This window comes from Amia ocellicauda, chromosome 1 (genome assembly GCF_036373705.1).
Source record: "Amia ocellicauda isolate fAmiCal2 chromosome 1, fAmiCal2.hap1, whole genome shotgun sequence".
Lineage (NCBI taxonomy): Eukaryota > Metazoa > Chordata > Actinopteri > Amiiformes > Amiidae > Amia > Amia ocellicauda.
The window spans coordinates 21479171-21497577 of NC_089850.1; the positions used below are offsets into that span (position 1 = coordinate 21479171).

Genomic DNA, 18407 nt, shown 5'->3' on the forward strand with positions numbered 1-18407 from the left:
GGTCCACTCAATTTTAGGGGCTCAAAAGTATTTGGACAAACTAACATAATCATTAATTAAATTGTGAGTTTCAATACTTGGTTGCAAATCCTTGCAGTCAATGACTGCCTGAAGTCTGGAACCCATAGACATCACCAGATGCTGGGTTTCTTCCCTGGTGATGCTCTGCCAGGCCTGCACTGCAGCTGTCTTTAGTTCCTGCTTGTTCTTGGGGCGTTTGGCCTTCAGTTATTCTTTTTAAGAGTGTACCAAATAGTTGATTTGGCCACAACTAATGTTTTTGCTATCTCTCTGATTGGTTTGTTTTGATTTCTAAGGCAACACTTTTTGATGAAAGTCTACACTTAAAGCACATCTTGATTGTTTCTTTTAAAATTCATTGTGGTGGCGCACAGAGCCAAAATGATGACAATTGTGTCACTGTCCAAATATTTATGGACCTAAATGTATGTAGATATTTTTGGTTTATTTGGTTTGGTATTATTTTTTCTTTGGCTTGTTAATGGTTTGTTGTTTCTTAGTTTGCATGTTTTTTAACTATTTTATACTTTCTAGTTTTATTTTACCAAATACATTCGAAGACACCATTCAGAATTTCTCAACACAACCCAATTAATTAAACTCTCGGGGTTAACCATAGCAGTTTGTTTTGTTTCTGTGGTAATGTAGATTAAACTTTGTCTTGGTATCAGTTTACAATGTAGGCTGTTTCCCATCAAAAAGAGCTGGAATGACTCATACTCCCATGACAGCTAGTTTTCCTCCCATTCCTTTAAAAGCCTATTCTCACACGACCCCCTCATTGCATCTGTTTTTAATCAAACTGCTCCAAGTCTTCCCAAGGCCAGGATGTGATGGGTATTAGACTCTGTACTTTCCCATGGGGGAACAGATTCTAAAGCATTGAAAGAATCTTTATAAGAAACTATCAAAAAGACAATAAATATTGTTCCTCTTTATGCATTAAGTAGCTCCCTTCACAAAGATCATTTTATATTTTGTTCAGATTTTTTGGATACTTTTTGACTTTCAAGTCTCGTGGACTCCTGTCTCCTTTCAGAAGTTTAAATAACATTCGTTTTTTTCTGTTTCCTTTGCTTAAACAATAACATTTTGTTTTATTGTTTTGGCTGTTTTGGAAAACATAGCTTTACAAAATGTAAATTGCTTTAACACAGGTTCAAATACTTCCTCTGAAAAAGGAAAAAACACATTTTTTGTTCTCTCTCTCTCTCTCTCTCTCTCTCTCTACATTATGTATGTATGTATATATATATATATATATATATATATATATATATATATATATATATATATACACTCACTTAAAGGATTATTAGGAACACCATACTAATACTGTGTTTGACCCCCTTTCGCCTTCAGAACTGCCTTAATTCTATGTGGCATTGATTCAACAAGGTGCTGAAAGCATTCTTTAGAAATGTTGGCCCATATTGATAGGATAGCATCTTGCAGTTGATGGAGATTTGTGGGTTGCACATCCAGGGCACGAAGCTCCCATTCCACCACATCCCAAAGATGCTCTATTGGGTTGAGATCTGGTGACTGTGGGGGCCAGTTTAGTACAGTGAACTCATTGTCATGTTCAAGAAACCAATTTGAAATGATTCCACCTTTGTGACATGGTGCATTATCCTGCTGGAAGTAGCCATCAGAGGATGGGTACATGGTGGTCATAAAGGGATGGACATGGTCAGAAACAATGCTCAGGTAGGCCGTGGCATTTAAACGATGCCCAATTGGCACTAAGGGGCCTAAAGTGTGCCAAGAAAACATCCCCCACACCATTACACCACCACCACCAGCCTGCACAGTGGTAACAAGGCATGATGGATCCATGTTCTCATTCTGTTTACGCCAAATTCTGACTCTACCATCTGAATGTCTCAACAGAAATCGAGACTCATCAGACCAGGCAACATTTTTCCAGTCTTCAACTGTCCAATTTTGGTGAGCTTGTGCAAATTGTAGCCTCTTTTTCCTATTTGTAGTGGAGATGAGTGGTACCTGGTGGGGTCTTCTGCTGTTGTAGCCCATCCGCCTCAAGGTTGTACGTGTTGTGGCTTCACAAATGCTTTGCTGCATACCTCGGTTGTAACGAGTGGTTATTTCAGTCAAAGTTGCTCTTCTATCAGCTTGAATCAGTCAGCCCATTCTCCTCTGACCTCTGGCATCAACAAGGCATTTTCGCCCACAGGACTGCCGCATACTGGATGTTTTTCCCTTTTCACACCATTTTTTGTAAACCCTAGAAATGGTAGAGCTTGAAAATCCCTGTAACTGAGCAGATTGTGAAATACTCAGACCGGCCCGTCTGGCACCAACAACCATGCCACGCTCAAAATGGCTTAAATCACCTTTCTTTCCCATTCAGACATTCAGTTTGGAGTTCAGGAGATTGTCTTGACCAGGACCACACCCCTAAATGCATTGAAGCAACTGCCATGTGATTGGTTGGTTAGATAATTGCATTAATGAGAAATTGAACAGGTGTTCCTAATAATCCTTTAGGTGAGTGTATATATATATATATATATATATATATATATATATATATACAGTACTGTGCAAAAGTTTTAGGCAGGTGTGAAAACATGCTGGGGCTGCATTTCTGCAAATGGAGTTGAGGATGTGGTCAGAATCAATGGTCTCCTCAATGCTGAGAAGTACAGGCAGATACTTATCCATCATGCAGTACCATCAGAGAGGCATCTGATTGGCCCCAAATTTATTCTGCAGCATGACAACGACCCCAAACATACAGCGAAAGGCATTAAGAACTATCTTCAGCATAAAGAAGAACAAGGACTCCTGGAAGTGATGGTTTGGCCCCCACAGAGCCCTGATCTCAACATCATCGAGTCTGTCTGGGATTACATGGAGAGAGAGAAGCAACTGAGGCTGCCTAAATCCACAGAAGAACTGTGGTTAGTTCTCCAAAATGTTTGGGCCAACCTACCTGCCGAGTTCCTTCAAAAACTGTGTGCAAGTGTACCTAGAAGAACTGATGCTGTTTTGAAGGCAAAGGGTGGTCACACCAAATATGGATTTGATGTAGATTTTTCTTCTGTTCACTCAATTTGCATTTAGTTAATTGATAAATATAATCTATTAACATGTCTATTTTTGAAAGCATTCTTACTTTACAGGATTTTTTCACACCTGCCTAAAACTTTTGCACAGTACTGTGTATATATATATATATATATATATATATATATATATATTCTAACAATGGAAGTGTCCATTTTGTAATCCTCATAATCCTTTAAGTGAGTGTATATATATATATATATATATATATATATATATATATATATATATATATATATATATATATATATATATATATATATACATACATACATAATGTAGAGAGAGAGAGAGAGAGATAACAAAAAATGTGTTTTTTCCTTTTTCAGAGGAAGTATTTGAACCTGTGTTAAAGCAATTTACATTTTGTAAAGCTATGTTTTCCAAAACAGCCAAAACAATAAAACAAAATGTTATTGTTTAAGCAAAGGAAACAGAAAAAAACTAATGTTATTTAAACTTCTGAAAGGAGACAGGAGTCCACGAGACTTGAAAGTCAAAAAGTATCCAAAAAATCTGAACAAAATATATATATACAGTATATGTTCATGTAAAACTTTGAAAAATGTTCACAAAAATACATACCAAAATTCCATCAAAGATATTTGCACATCAAGTTTGTACATAAATAAAAATATCTGTTTGTTTTCTTTCTGTTGACATTTTGCAACTTGTACATATTACAGCATAAGAAAATTGTGCAATGCCAATGAGCCATCCAGAATTGTTTTACTTGACAGCAGAATATAATCATGTATACAGTTATACATTTACAAACATTTCTATACTATATTCTGTGATTAAATCAATTGTTTCTAAATGATTAGTATCTGAGCACATATACTGCAATATAGGCTTAAGTAAATAAAATGTTGCAGTGTTATAATAGTAGAATCAGTAGTAGCAGATTTTTTAAGAGGGAGATTGTAGACAAACATATGGTGGCTTTAGAAGTTTGCACTCCACAGCTGTATGTCATAAAGGTTATATCAACACATTTGACATGTGCTGAGAACTCATAAAATATATGTGACTACATCATATCAGATTTCCGTTATAATTACATGGATTCTATGGTGTTACAGGGAAAATCCCCAACAATAAATAATAATTATGTCCTTTTCCTGTTTTTTCTGAGTGAGAAAGGTCATCTTTCTGTGCCTTAACTTCTGTAACACAGGGAACAGGAAAGCTTTAGACACTAGAGAGGAAATGTTTTTGCTGAAGGTCAATGATGTTGTCTAAACGTTTTTCATATTATTAATTTATAGAACAACATATATGGCCATAAAATTAAATATGGAATAAGGAATACATTGCCTTTGTGTGGAAATAATATACAGGAATATATATTTGTATTTAAACTCCCAAAGGTTATTTATGCATTGAACAATAATTTATATTTTGGCAAATGGGGTTGTCCAAAGTAACAAACTGTGCAGCCTCTTACATCAGAGCAACAGAATTAATATCAATACATTAAAATCACAGAAAAGTCAGAGTGTACTGAGAGTGTTATTCAATATTATTTATTTGAATGTGTAAATAAATAATTTAAATGTTTCAGTTTACTAATATGAACAAATAATTTGTGCAGAAACGTTTAATACCCACCCCCCCAAAACAAAACAGCACTAATTCCCAGAACAATTTATATAAAATACTGAAATTATAATAATGCCATATGATCAATACATACAATGACATTCTTCAAGGTTTGTTGCCAAATTTAGTACATTTGACTAGTAATGTCCACATTGTTGCCCTTGTCAGCAATATTTGTGCAAATAATTTTCCAAAACCGGACAAGCTGGTTGCAACATTTAAATGTTTAAACATTACCCAAAGACAATCCAACAAAAGGCTCTATGTTGCCACCTGAGTCATGAATTACACAATGTGGCACTTGGTATTCAATCAATCTTTATTTGGTATAACACCCTTCACATATTTGCCACAGAGTACTTCAAAGATAAAAGCAACAATCAAAGACTGTGATTCATATACACTATAAAAGTAAACCATTAGGCATGGAGGGGTAAAAAACAAAAACCCTGATAGAATGACAAACTTAAGGAGAAAATAAATCTCTGGGGGTCCACAGAGTAAGGCCTAGGCCTAATGATTGCCTCCCCTCCAGGGAATGTAACATAAACAGGCAGTGACCAGCACTCTTTGTTGGTTTAACCCTTTGGCACATACTTTGTAAGTCATACTGCTTGGATTGAGAGAGTGAGTTTTACCATGTTTGCTGAAAATAACAAATTCTATAATAGCATAACATTCTCCTTCTATTTAAATGCATTTTATTCTCAAACCAAAAGCTGCATCTTTGCACCTGTTTCTGCAGTTCATTGCATACATTTCCGCACTCCAGGTTGCATTACAGTTGGTGAGATACACTAAACCAATTATTTAGGCTAGTGTCTTTAAAGGGTGAACTGAACAGGATATGTCTAGGTTCCGTTTAATTTGATTTGCTCCCACTCTCACTGTGACTCGTCTAGAAAGCCAACTGAGGGTCTTGCACATTTTGAAAGATTGTAATTTGTTTAGGGAAGAGTTCTGTTTGTCGAAATTTTGAACATCCGTTCAACAGCAACTTTGTGGAAGAACAAATATTTACTGATTACAATATTGTGTTGTCATTGTTTTCTTATTGATCTTATTGTTAAGACTACACAAAGATTTTAGACAAACATATTTTACAAGGACTGACGCCCTAGATAACTACTATACCAACAACGATCAAACAAACTGGATAGTGAATATGAAGTGAATTTGCTCACGCATCGGTGTGGTGATATGGTAATCAATGGGTTGATTCTTAAAAATGTTTAACAAATGTGGAATTATTTAACTCTTCTCCCTCTCCCGATCTCTGACACGCTGTTAGCAGGCAAATTAATCCATTAAGATGTTTAGAGTTGTCTCTTAAGCCCAGAGTTTAGGAGAGCATGGACAGTGTGACAGAAATCCATAAATTCACAGTTGGACTCTCTGCCACTTCCTGCAATCGAAATCTTTGACCTGGAAGGTGTTAATCACTCCACCTTGCATTCCACAAGCAAAGGTGACTGATGTTATAAATCCACTGTCAGCTACCTGAGGAGCAGCCAATCACTAGGCGATGTATCTACCCCATGTGGAGCGCACCAAACGTATCACGGCCCATGAGGGGAAGTAAGCCCCATACGCTCGCATACATTTTCACTAAAGAGTGGCACTGACACTTCGCAACTTTACATGAAGTACATTAGATTAAGTACTCTTTTCAAGATGCAACCCAAGTCTGCGTTTCATGCTACTTAATTCTCAGAGTGAACTTTGAACCCAGATTTGAGATATCTCTAGTTGAATTTGAGATATCAGGGAATTGTGTCAGTTTGAGATATCTGTAATTCATTATAAAATATCTTAAACTGTATTTCAAGATATCTCTGAATGACAATATGGCTTGCCATATAAGTAGCAGTCCAGACTGTAGGGCATATCTGAGCCATCTACGGTTCCAGAGTGAGCTCCTATACTAGTAGCAATGATGGGAGGAGCCCAAGATACTTGTCTGAAGTGCCACAAACTTTTGTTTCTACTTCAGAAAGAATTATATCAACAGTATTCGACATCCTGTTTACTGGTCTTCATTGAGTAATAAGTTTCACATGGTTCTCTAAACAAATTAGTTAGTTTATGGTATTTTGAACTGCAAACAAAATCCTTTTTGTGGATGGTACAAAAGAACTTCATTATAATACATTGGACAGTGCTGCATTAGAAATGGGAAGATATTGCAGCAGGTTTCACTCTTTATTTAAGAGTTTAATAATATTTAGAAAATGATACCTAAATAATAGAAAGAAAACATAGCATGCATGAAGGCCAGGTTTCTTTTTCTTTCTTCTAAAAAGTGTGGGACTAGATCTTAACAAAATCTCTTTGTGCTCCATTCACTGCTGCTCTTTTTACACGATGAAAGAAGTTCTGGCCTCTAGCATGGTTTTCATAAATTTGGCACCTTCTTTGATGGTATGGCCTAAGAAAACATGCAAAGGGGTAGGTGGGGGGTAGGAGCTGATGCCACTGGAGGGGTTGGGGGGGGGGGGTCTGCTGAATATAAGCTACACCTTGCCTTTTTGACTAAAGACCACAAGTGGGAGGGACAAGCGTTCAGCCCAAGGTGAAAGGGTGCAGTGACTGTGTGAAAGAAGTCAGACTCATATGCATTCAATCTGCATCCTTATGAGGGAGAGAAGGTAGGATGCAAGCTGAGACTCACTGGTACACAAACTTCACTGACACTCGCTCTCTCTCTTTTCCTCTACGGACTGCCCATCTGCATGCTATATAATAGGAGGCCCTAGGGGAAAGGGAAGGAAGGGAAGGAAGTACATACAGTTAGTTGTACTGGATTTCAGCTGCACAAACGTAAGCAGCTCTACATCTGGAGTCTAAAGACACGGCAAAAGTCAAAACAACCGAAGCACTCATCCAAGGGGGAACTGACTCCCGAAGTGGCTATACAATAACCAGGAGATTAAAAAGGAGCCATTCTCAGATGAAGGAGAGGAAATGGATTTGCTAGTTTTTTTGTGCTTTTTTTCTATCTCCTTGGGACATATCTGTCCAGCATTTGGCGAACTGTACTCGGTACAACAACCTGAAGTGTGGAAAGTAAGTTCTGTTTCCTTATAAAAAAAAATTCATGTCTTACATATAAGAAAGGAAATAACTACAAATTGTGTCATATGAATTAAGCACAGACTAAAAAGTAATAGCTTTATGGGGAAGTTTTACAATATAATAAAGAATGCATCAAGATCCTTGGAGGAATGCAGAAGAATAAGTCTATTTTTTTACATATTTGATGTGTAAAATATATTACTTTGAAATATTGTCAAGAGGTAAACAATTGTATTATGCACAGATTCACTTCTACTTCTGATTCGGCTCTGCTTTGATTATTTGCACTAAATTGTAACTGGATCCTGCTGATCAGCAGAGAGACTATGGAGACTTTCCTCAGTCATAATAAGAACCATCTGTAGAGAATTTAGCACTAGAATAGCACAGAGTGAAGCTGTTAAGAAAGTGAATAATAGGGTAGGCATAATGAAAAACATTCTCTTAGGAAATGTTCAAATAATTTTGAGTGGACAGTATGACATTGTTTATGAAATCAGTTTTGTTTCCCGAAAACAATCTTTAACTTTATATATAACAGATATATAGCTAAAGTACTTTTTAAAAAGATTGATTTTCAAATGTTTCAAGAGCCATGTTTCAAGAGAACTTTATTAACTTGGACCCACCATTCAACCTCAATACATCATAGAGGTTGTTTGTTTTACATAGGATCCCTTTATTTCCAAAGGAAACCTGCTATAAAGTGTTAGATTTGTAATTTTCAATTTGTTGGTTTGCCAAAATGTTATATTTAATCAACACACAAATGTATAACTAAATGCCAGAATACCGCCAAGCAGTTTTAGCAGTCCACAAATAAGCAATCTTTAGTCTGATGGTGGCTCCTATGAATGCAGTTTCCTCCCTCCCACTGTACATGGAAAAAGTACTTCATGGCCCATGACTTGTAAGATTGGTTTGCACTTAAAGTTAGGTCTTGTTATTACTTGGATTCCCTGATATTTATGTAACAGCAAATACTCTGGTTTAGCTCTTGTCAGATCCATGATAAATCATGATTGAAGATAGCACAAGTACTCAAAAACACAAACGGTCAAAGATAATTATATTCTGGAATGTAATTATTCTAGAGGACCCAAAGAACTGGCTGAAACATTTAGGGTGTCACTACTGAACACGATCAACGTGATCTATTTTCTGTTCAACCAGTGATTCCACATGGTGTGTCATAAATAGATGATTTCACTCTTTAGGAAAATTATCTTTAGGGACATCCTTTCATGAGGATCCAAAAAGACAACATGCACAGTTAAGTGTAGCTTACAACACAATCCAAATTACTTAAAAAGCTGTAAAAAATATATATTTTTAAATAATTACAAAAACTTTACTTAGGACATATGTGTTTTGAATACTTTATATGTGCAAATAGCATGAAACCTAGATCACTAGGACTACAGGAAAAACGATTATTGCGTAATATTAATAAAATTAACATACCAACACAACTAAATATATTATGGCAGATGTGTTTTTCACTGTACCCTCATGATTAGACTGTCACCAGTACTTCAGTATATACTTTTTTCCAACTCTAAAATCAGGAAAGTTAAAAGGGTTACAGGAAATACTGAACTGCCACTGAGATTGGGTATAAAAGCTTTACTGTTCACAGGATGTTTCACATTAGTTCGCAGAAGAGGCATATCTTTGTGTTTCAGTACGCAAGGAAATAAATCAAGGGAAAATATGCATCAGAACTGGGCACATATTTTAAGAATGTGCAAATGCCTTCTTCACAAGACATAAAATAAATGTCCAATTGACAGCTTTTAATGGAAGGGCAAGACTTTCAAATTCTAACAGCCAGCTAAAAACAATGTCATATTGATAGAATGAGAATCATTTTAAAAGGGAGAGCTGTAGAGAACAACTAGGAATATGTGCAGTTTGGGGTTGGAAGGTTCAGGCTTCTGTCGCAGGGCTAGATTAAATCATAACTTCGACCCACCTGCTAGCAAACTACAAACCTGCACTTGACAGAGGTTATATTGAAGAGTAGAATAAAGAAGCATCTGACAAAGAGCCAGCACTGAATACATACTCCAGATGTCTTCAGATTCTAATTGTTCTGATTATCTATGACAAGATGAAAAGTCAATTTAACTTTATAACCTGTGGTTCCAGCTCACAGTAATTTAAATGAACCCTCAATTAAGCAAATAATTAATTTGATTTTTAACTTCAGTTTATAAGAAGTTGTAGATTTGAAGTTCTTTATACAATTTCATACACAACTTGAAATCTCCAACTTTTTCAAATCATTAAACACCTTTGATCAGGCAAAATTTTAATTGGACCAGACACCCACTTAAATTTGGAAGCTCTTGCGTATACCCTCGTATAATCTCCTAAAACGAAACATGTCGTTGGTCCCCCCCAGCAGCTGGATGGATCAGTAACACAACCCCCCTCTCCCCACCTACCACTGCTAGATAATTCATCAGCAGAAGTACAGCAGTTTTTATTTATTTTCCTTTTAATATGTATCTGAAGTTACATAACAATTGAATCACACAGCTGGTACCCGCTGCCCATTGTCTCATGCTTTGTACAAATAATTGCCAGCTAATTACTGGTCAGTTACTGTCATCTCATAAATCCTGCCTTGTTTCACATAAACTTTTTAAATTTAGAAATAAAGTGGTCGTTGTAGCTATTTTCTTAAATCATCTGTGTTAGCTATCACATAAAAAAAAAAATTGAAGCACCTGTATACAGTGAAAAGTCATTCTTATGTATGTAGGTATGTTTCTTCTAATTAAAAGCAATTATGAGATTATACACATAATATGACTTTTTTTTTTACATGATAACCCCTATACATTGCAAATATGAGTCCATTAAGGAAAATAATAGTAAGAAGACAAAATGTCATATAGTACAGAAAAATGTCATATGCAACACAATAATGTCTGATTCTGATGAAGGTTACACTTATAAGTTATAAATGTTACAAAAATTATAGTATTGAACAATAAAATCACAGATGTGTATACACTCCTACTAACACACAAGTAGGCCTACATATCAACTAGTCTTTTTCGGGACTTTGATAGTTCACCTTTAAGTCACCTTGTTTACCCCTCATAGATACAAGTGAAATCATATATCTCCTTAACTGCTAAGTGAATTTCAAATGACTAGAAGCCTGGTATACAAAAGACATTGATGTAATACATATTACAAATGTAGGCCTTTAGATTAAACTACTCTATAAGAGTATGTTCAAATATAGAATTAAATATATTTTGAAGTGCTATTTTGGGAGTTTCATAGAGAACACACTTGAAGAAGCCACAGAAACCTTTAATACATATTGCTTGGATGTTTAGGAGGTTTTCACAAGTTTCCTCAAAAGAGATTAATGTCCAGTCAAATCTGGATTCACAACAGGCTCTGATCTTAAGAGACGCACAATCTGCTTTTATCTAAAGTAAAAAAAATACTCCCAAATTTCCCATAATCCAGTACAGGAGCCTTCCTTACATAACAAAATGAACACATCATTTGTGGAGAGACATTTCCAGTCCAAACTCCCTTAATCTCTTTTGTCTCTGTAGTGAACAGGGGTCTACATGTTTCTGAGGGAGGCGGGGTATTGTTGGGCCAATGTAACATGAACTTTATGTCGGTACACTTCCTTAGAGAGTGTAAGCATGTAACAACTATTTTGCCACATGTCACATGGGCTGTTTCTTTTGGCAATGTGGTAACAAGCTTGCCTACACTGTTGGGAATCAAACCTTGGACCAGATTGGCATTCCCTCCAGCATTGCAATATATTAGCAACACAGATTAAGGTTAAAATAGACAATTAATTAGCTACACAGTTAGGATGGAAAAGCCACAATTCACAAGCAATCATGCTCAGAATTGTAATAATTTGGGCTTTGGCATGACAAATTATGAAATTAAATATTTCTGTCCTATTATTCTCTTGTATTTTTATATTTCTAATCCCTAAAATAATAATTCCTTAATTTCAAACATACTGCAATATTTTATGATTGTCTATATGACTATATTTTTCTTGTCTTCTTAATTTATTTTACTACATTTCAGAACATTATTTTCAAATAATCATTACATTCTGATTGTGCTTAGTTTTCTGACAGACCAGAACCTTTTGTCAGGACACTTTAAAGCATTTGAATAAAACTACTCTAAACATGATTTACACTTTCAATGATGGAGTTATTCTAGGGAAAGTTATTCAGAAAGCAAAGAGAGCTCTCAACATTAAAAAATATTTGTATAGGTAAATTGGAAATCCTAGTAAATGTGGCAAATGCATGTATTCATATGTTTTTATTATTATTCACTGTTCCTTTCCCCAGCATTATTTTCAGCTGAGCAGAAAATCTGGGGAATGAAGGGAAAAAAATGTTTTCTCAGCTATAAAATAACATTCCAGTGATGTGAACCTATAGTTTTAAAAGTCACAAGAAACTAACAAAAACAAAACTAAAAAACTAAAAAAAACAATTAGCCAAGTCAAGTGGCATTCCTGTTTTTCTATGCAGTATTGTTTAAAATTGACATATGAATCATGACAGAAATTAATGCACTTTGAATTGTTTTTTCATTCATGACTTAGGCTCACTTTTTGTATATTTGTTTGTTTTTAAAGTCTAACATTCCTTTCTTTTCTTAGATATGTGGGAAGGGATATTTTCTTGAAGAATTAAACAACTGCTTGCCTTGTAACTGTAATGGACACTCCAACCACTGTGAAGACATAACAGGAATTTGCATTGTAAGTCTTGTTCTTTCATAATAATAATAAAATAGGAACGTGATTATGGTATATGTATAATTGCAGGACAAATTTTAAACATTGATACAATAAATTACTACTTGTTTCAATTTTAATAAGGGAGTTCACAAAGGGCCGGATTAAATCAAAACTTTGACTCACCTGCTAATAGCAAACTACAAACCTGTACATCATAGCAGTTAAATTTATGATTAGAAGAAAGTGTCATCTTACTAAAAATGCAGCTGCAACTGAATATACAGCTCTGGAAAAAAATTAAGAGACCACTGCAAAATTATCAGCCTCTCTGGTTTTACTATTTATAGGTATGTGTTTGGGTAAAATTAACTACTGACAACATTTCTCCCAAATTCCAAATAAAAATATGAATGGAATGGAATGGCTGCCATACATGTAGAGATGCTAATTTAAAAAAAAATTGCAGTGGTCTCTTATTTCTTTCCAGAGCTGTAGTCCTGTAGTTTTCTATTAGTGAGTGAGTCAAAGTTTTGATTTAATCCGTCCCAAAGTGAAAAGAGAGGTGTCATTATTCAGCAATGTGTGCGTCAGACTGCATTAGGCTTGCAGTACGTTCAGGAGAGTAGGCAGAACAACTGGTGTTACTGTTTACTGCAAGTTGGGTGGAGATCAAAAATGCAAGTGGTTCTTGGTTGTTTAATATTGCTGGAGCCTTAGTTTCCAGTGTTTAATGTGCTCCTTTTGTGGCAATAAGCAGACACCCTTACCCAGGGCAACTTACAGTTTTCAATTTTCAACAAACATTTTCAAAGCATTACAAACTACAGTAAATACAATAAGTGCAATAGTTCATATATCCTGGTGCAAATGAGCTTGAACTGGATGCAAGCTGGGAGCGGAGTAGTGGAGTGGTGGAGTAGTGGAGTAGCATGGGCATATTGAGGCTGAAAGAACACCAGACAAGCAGCTGAGTTCTGGATGAGTTGAAGCAGATGAGTAGCAGATGTAGTAATCCAGCCAGGAGAGAACCAGACTCTTAACAAGGACCTGAGTTGAGTAGTTTGTGAGATCAGAAGAGAGTGAAGAGTAGAAATCTGGTTTGGAATGGTTAAGTTTGAGATAAAGTGAGTACATCTATGAGGAGATACCAGACACACAGATCCAAAAGGGAATGAGAGAATCAGAAAAGGGAGAGGAAAAGAAGATCTGGGAATCATCTACATATCTATGATACATTTCCAGAATTTGTTGAACACTGATTCAGCCTAGCAAAAACAAATAAATCAAGTTTACTTAAATTAGTAATAATACTTCTCTTGACTGCTACAGTATAGAATTCAATTAATTGGTGTTCAACAAACTTTATAGATAGATTACATTAATTGAATACATTAATCACAGAACAAAATTTTAAATTAAGGGTATGAATTACCCACTAAGTAACATTGATACTTTATACAACTGTATTTGGAAAAGTAGTAATCAATTGTGTTGTGTACAATGTGAGTTGTACCTCTTCAATAAAACATTGACAGACCATGTAAATCCAAGGAAAGTCATTTTGGATTGTTTAATATTTTCAATGCCTCATTTTACAGGACTGCCAAAATAACACCACTGGAGATTTCTGTGAGAAGTGTCGTGATGGATTCACTAAAGAAACCACTCCAGAGGGACAGCACGTTTGCCAGCCTTGTGCGTGTCCCTTGCCAATCACATCTAACAAGTAAGGCAGAATGTGTACCTGAAGTTACAAGACCTACACATGCTATTGCCTTTAGTTCACACTTACATTCATAATATCAATTTCAACATAATTTAAGTTAGAAATGGCAAGTCATAGTATACCTACAAAATGTCTTTAGCAACCCAGGATCCCTTATACAGGGAGAGCATAAAGAACTGTACGTTTTGGAAAAGTGGAGGACATGGATTAATTTATTTCAAGAAATAAAACAAAGAATATATGTATAAACTGATGTGTAATAAGATTTTGTAAGTAAATTGTTTCAATTGTACATGCTTCTGAGTAAAGCCCAAGTATCCCCTTTATGAATCAGTTTTTTTTCCATATAGTTGGAAAAGTAGCATCATTCTGTTAAATAGTTTTGTTCAGTAAAGGCGTTTATGGTGTTATTGATGTGCATATTTATTTCCACTTCATACCTCTTGCTCTTGGCCAGTTTTGCAGTGGCATGTGAAAGGAGAGGCAGGGCGGTGCGGTGTATGTGTCAGGAGGGCTACGCTGGACCCATCTGTGAAAGGTCAGTGCTGACGGGGACTTGGAGAGAAGAATGTGGCCCAGAATTATTCTCTTCCATCTGCTAAATATTCTAAATAAAGCTGTGATTATTATATTTGCATAGTAAAGCTTTAATTGTACTGTACAAGTTTTGTTTTTACATCTATGTTGCTTAAAAACATTTATTCATCACTTACAAGTCAGTCTTAATAGTTCCTGAGTTAATTATGCATTTTAGATATATTACTACTACTACAAATATAATTATAATGAATACATACATACATAAAATGGGTAAATAATGTCTTACAATTATCATAAATCATAAAATGAATAACACAACTCTACTACTATAATAATTATAAAGCAGTATCTTTGTTTTTGGAAACAAGCAAGAAATAGAAAATGATTCAGTCAAATACTGACCATTGCTTCACTATAAAAATCACTTCTAATTTATTCACTAGATGTGCTCCTGGTTACTATGGAAACCCCATAAGGATTGGTGACACTTGTAAGAAATGTGACTGCAATGGGAATTCTGATCCGAACCTCATTTTCAACGATTGTCATAACGTGACTGGCCAATGTCAGAACTGCTGGCACAATACTGCTGGCGTGAACTGTGAGCGATGTGCCCCCGGATACTTTGGAGATGCCATTAGTGCTAAGGATTGCAGAGGTGTGTGTCAGCATTACATGTTTATTTATATTGTATTGAAACAGGAAACTAAAGTAATGCAATTGTTTATAGTGTGTAAAAAATAAAAAATAAACACCTATATGAAGTGATTTTTTAAAACCTCATACTTTTGGATTCATGATTTGACTTTTGCCATTCATTTTTCTACTCTTTTTAGATGAGTAATTCTATATATCTGTGATTTGAAGGTACATGTAAAGGTTGCAATTTAGAAGCTAACTACCTGTAAAATAAGAGGGTGAAAAGTGGCTCAAGTTTATTTGCACAGTTGTCCCTGAGGGTTCTGTGATTGTCTGTCAAGCTATTATGCAAGATCAGAATTTCCATAACACATATGAACTTGGGAGGTTGGTATCTGGATGGTCTATTCAATTGAGGTGTTATTCATTACACAGTTTACTGAATTAAATTACAGCAAACTGTAATATTATATGTGTTGCATGCTATGTTTTTTTTTTTTTACTATTGCTTGCAGAGTGTCCTTGCAACAAATGTGGAACACAGTCTTGTGATGACAGGACGGGCAGATGTCACTGTAAGCCAGGAGTTACAGGCCGGTTATGTGACCAGTGTGAGGTAACAAAGTGAATCCATTCATATTAATTATTCATTAGAAGACTGTTCAGTGAAGAAGTAATGTATTTATTAAATATCATGTTTTGTGATAAAAATGCATCTCTGGGTGTCATTCAGCTTGATGTTTCAGGATGTACACAAAAACTGACTTAAATAAAGTCACTAATGCTAGAATTTTGTAACAAGCATCATAGAACTAGTTTATTTTACCTTATATCTAATCTGTATCTGTTGTGTCATTAAGAAAGTAAGCTACAGCTTGGGGGCTCTTAATATTAAAAAAGTGACTACATTTCAGATTTTACATAATCAGGAAACAGGGAAAAAGACTCTCTAAACTGACATAAAAAACATACCTATATGGCCAAAAATATATATTTTTCATATTGAGTTTTTAAATCCACAGAAATAACATAATTAATGTCTAAATTTCAAAATTGATTCACTGAAATTAGTTGTGAACATCTATGACTGTCTGTAATTCCAAAATATCTGGCTGTGTAAATGTGTATTTATAATATTTATAAAAAAAAGTTCTACCCAGTATAGTTGCATCATGTATTTTATTTATATAGAGCAGCCCTGTGTGGATATTGAATGCGATCAGAAAACATTTATTTATTCCCAGCCTTCACTTATGCACAAATGCAATATTCACTGTGGATTTTTCTGGACAATTGGCAACTGACATCTGTGAGTAATTGAGGGAGCTCGTCCTTGACCATATCCAGAAGTAGGGTCAATGAGGAGAAAAGGCTGACACCCAACCAACAGTTATTCCTCAGACTTCATGATTGCATCCTTGTCTGTAGAAAAAGTTGTAGAGATCCAAACCTTTCTCTCCCTCTTCAAGTTAAAAGACAGGGTGAGCATGGGAAGAATGTCAAACAATGCTGGGCTTCTTAATGGCCGCATCACAGGTCCTTCTCTAGGCTTTCTCCAGATGAGGCCTCTTCAAGCCTGGTTCAACACACTGGTGTTGTACCCACTATGCAATCAGCATCGCCAGGTGCTTGTCACTGTGTCCTGCTGCAACGCTCTCCGGTGTTGGCAGAGACCTTCCAATGTGACCCTCCCTTTGCGCCTCAGGCCTGTAAACCATCGAGAGGTCTTAATTTAAGACACTTCCAAGAAAGGTTGGGGGACGGTTTGGAATGGGACATGAGTCTGGATATGGATGGAGCCTCATCGGGCTCTCCAGATCAACATGTTGGAACTATATGCAGTGTTCCTGGATCTTCAGTACCTTTTGCTGGTCCTCAGGGGCAGCCATGTGCCTATACAATTAGACAATACCTCCATTGTGCCCAACATCAACAGACAAGGAGTCCTGTGCTCGCTGATGCTCAACTGTCTGGCACCTGTGGGCCCAGCCTTGGCTGGACTTGATCAGGATGGCTCACCTCACAGGGCTGACAAACATGGCAGCAGAACTTCTCTCAAGGTCTATGAACCTGCTGCCCTGCCAGTACCTATGTGAATAGAGGCATGGCTGTGTCCTGGGCTTTCTTAAGGGGAGCCTCCTCCATCTGAGCTCATACATGTATGCGTTTTTATAGGCTTAATGTCACAGGACCAGCCTCATTCATCTGGGCTCCTGTACTTGGTTCAGTTCACGCATCAGGACACTCTGTAGTGTCTTTGCTCATCACTATGGCTTCTTGTCTGAGCTGAGCTTTGGGCCCTTGTGGGTGTACTGCTTCTGGGTATGTCTTCTTGACTCAATTGAGCTTGGGCCCTCTGTGCCTCCCTTTGGCAGCTATTTTTAATTTAATAGCTAACATTAGATTGCACATGGAACCCTGGTTATCTGAACAAAGAAACAAGCTCAGAAACTTACAGGGTTGCACATAGGCCATAACTTCATAACTGGAATCAATCATAATTGTATATGTGGCTTTTTCTTGAATACCCATTTCATATATATCATACATATTATTTTATTGATAATTAAGTTCTTCATGAAAATAAATATTTAATGTGTGTTTTGATTGTAGGTTGGCTACTCTGGATTTGAAAGCTGCCTAGGATGTAAACGGTGTGAGTGTGCTTTGGCCTCAGTGAGATATGCCTGCAACCCATTGACACAAGCCTGTGAATGCCAGCCAGGGGTTATGGGTAGATACTGTGAACGATGCATGAGGGGCTACTGGAATTATGGACCTTCTGGCTGCCAGAGTAAGTAAAATATGTCATTAGACTGCTTGTCTCCTGAAAAATTAAATAGTATACTACAAAATGGACACTTCCATTGTTAGAATATATATATATATATATATATATATATATATATATATATATATATAGTACTGTGCAAAACTTTTAGGCAG

At 36.0% G+C, this 18407-nt stretch overlaps 1 protein-coding gene across 1 annotated transcript in view; it reads left to right on the top strand.

Annotated features, from left to right (window-relative positions):
• The first annotated feature begins 7339 nt into the window (after positions 1-7339).
• The window catches only part of lama4 (laminin, alpha 4), a 47738-nt gene continuing 36670 nt past the window's right edge, over positions 7340-18407 (top strand). Inside the window, exons 1-7 of the mRNA XM_066698824.1 lie at positions 7340-7785; positions 12476-12577; positions 14155-14282; positions 14740-14820; positions 15266-15480; positions 15977-16077; positions 18075-18255. Coding sequence (XP_066554921.1) covers positions 7684-7785; positions 12476-12577; positions 14155-14282; positions 14740-14820; positions 15266-15480; positions 15977-16077; positions 18075-18255 — 910 coding nt within the window. The 5' untranslated portion in view covers positions 7340-7683. The remainder of the gene's footprint in view (positions 7786-12475; positions 12578-14154; positions 14283-14739; positions 14821-15265; positions 15481-15976; positions 16078-18074; positions 18256-18407) is intronic.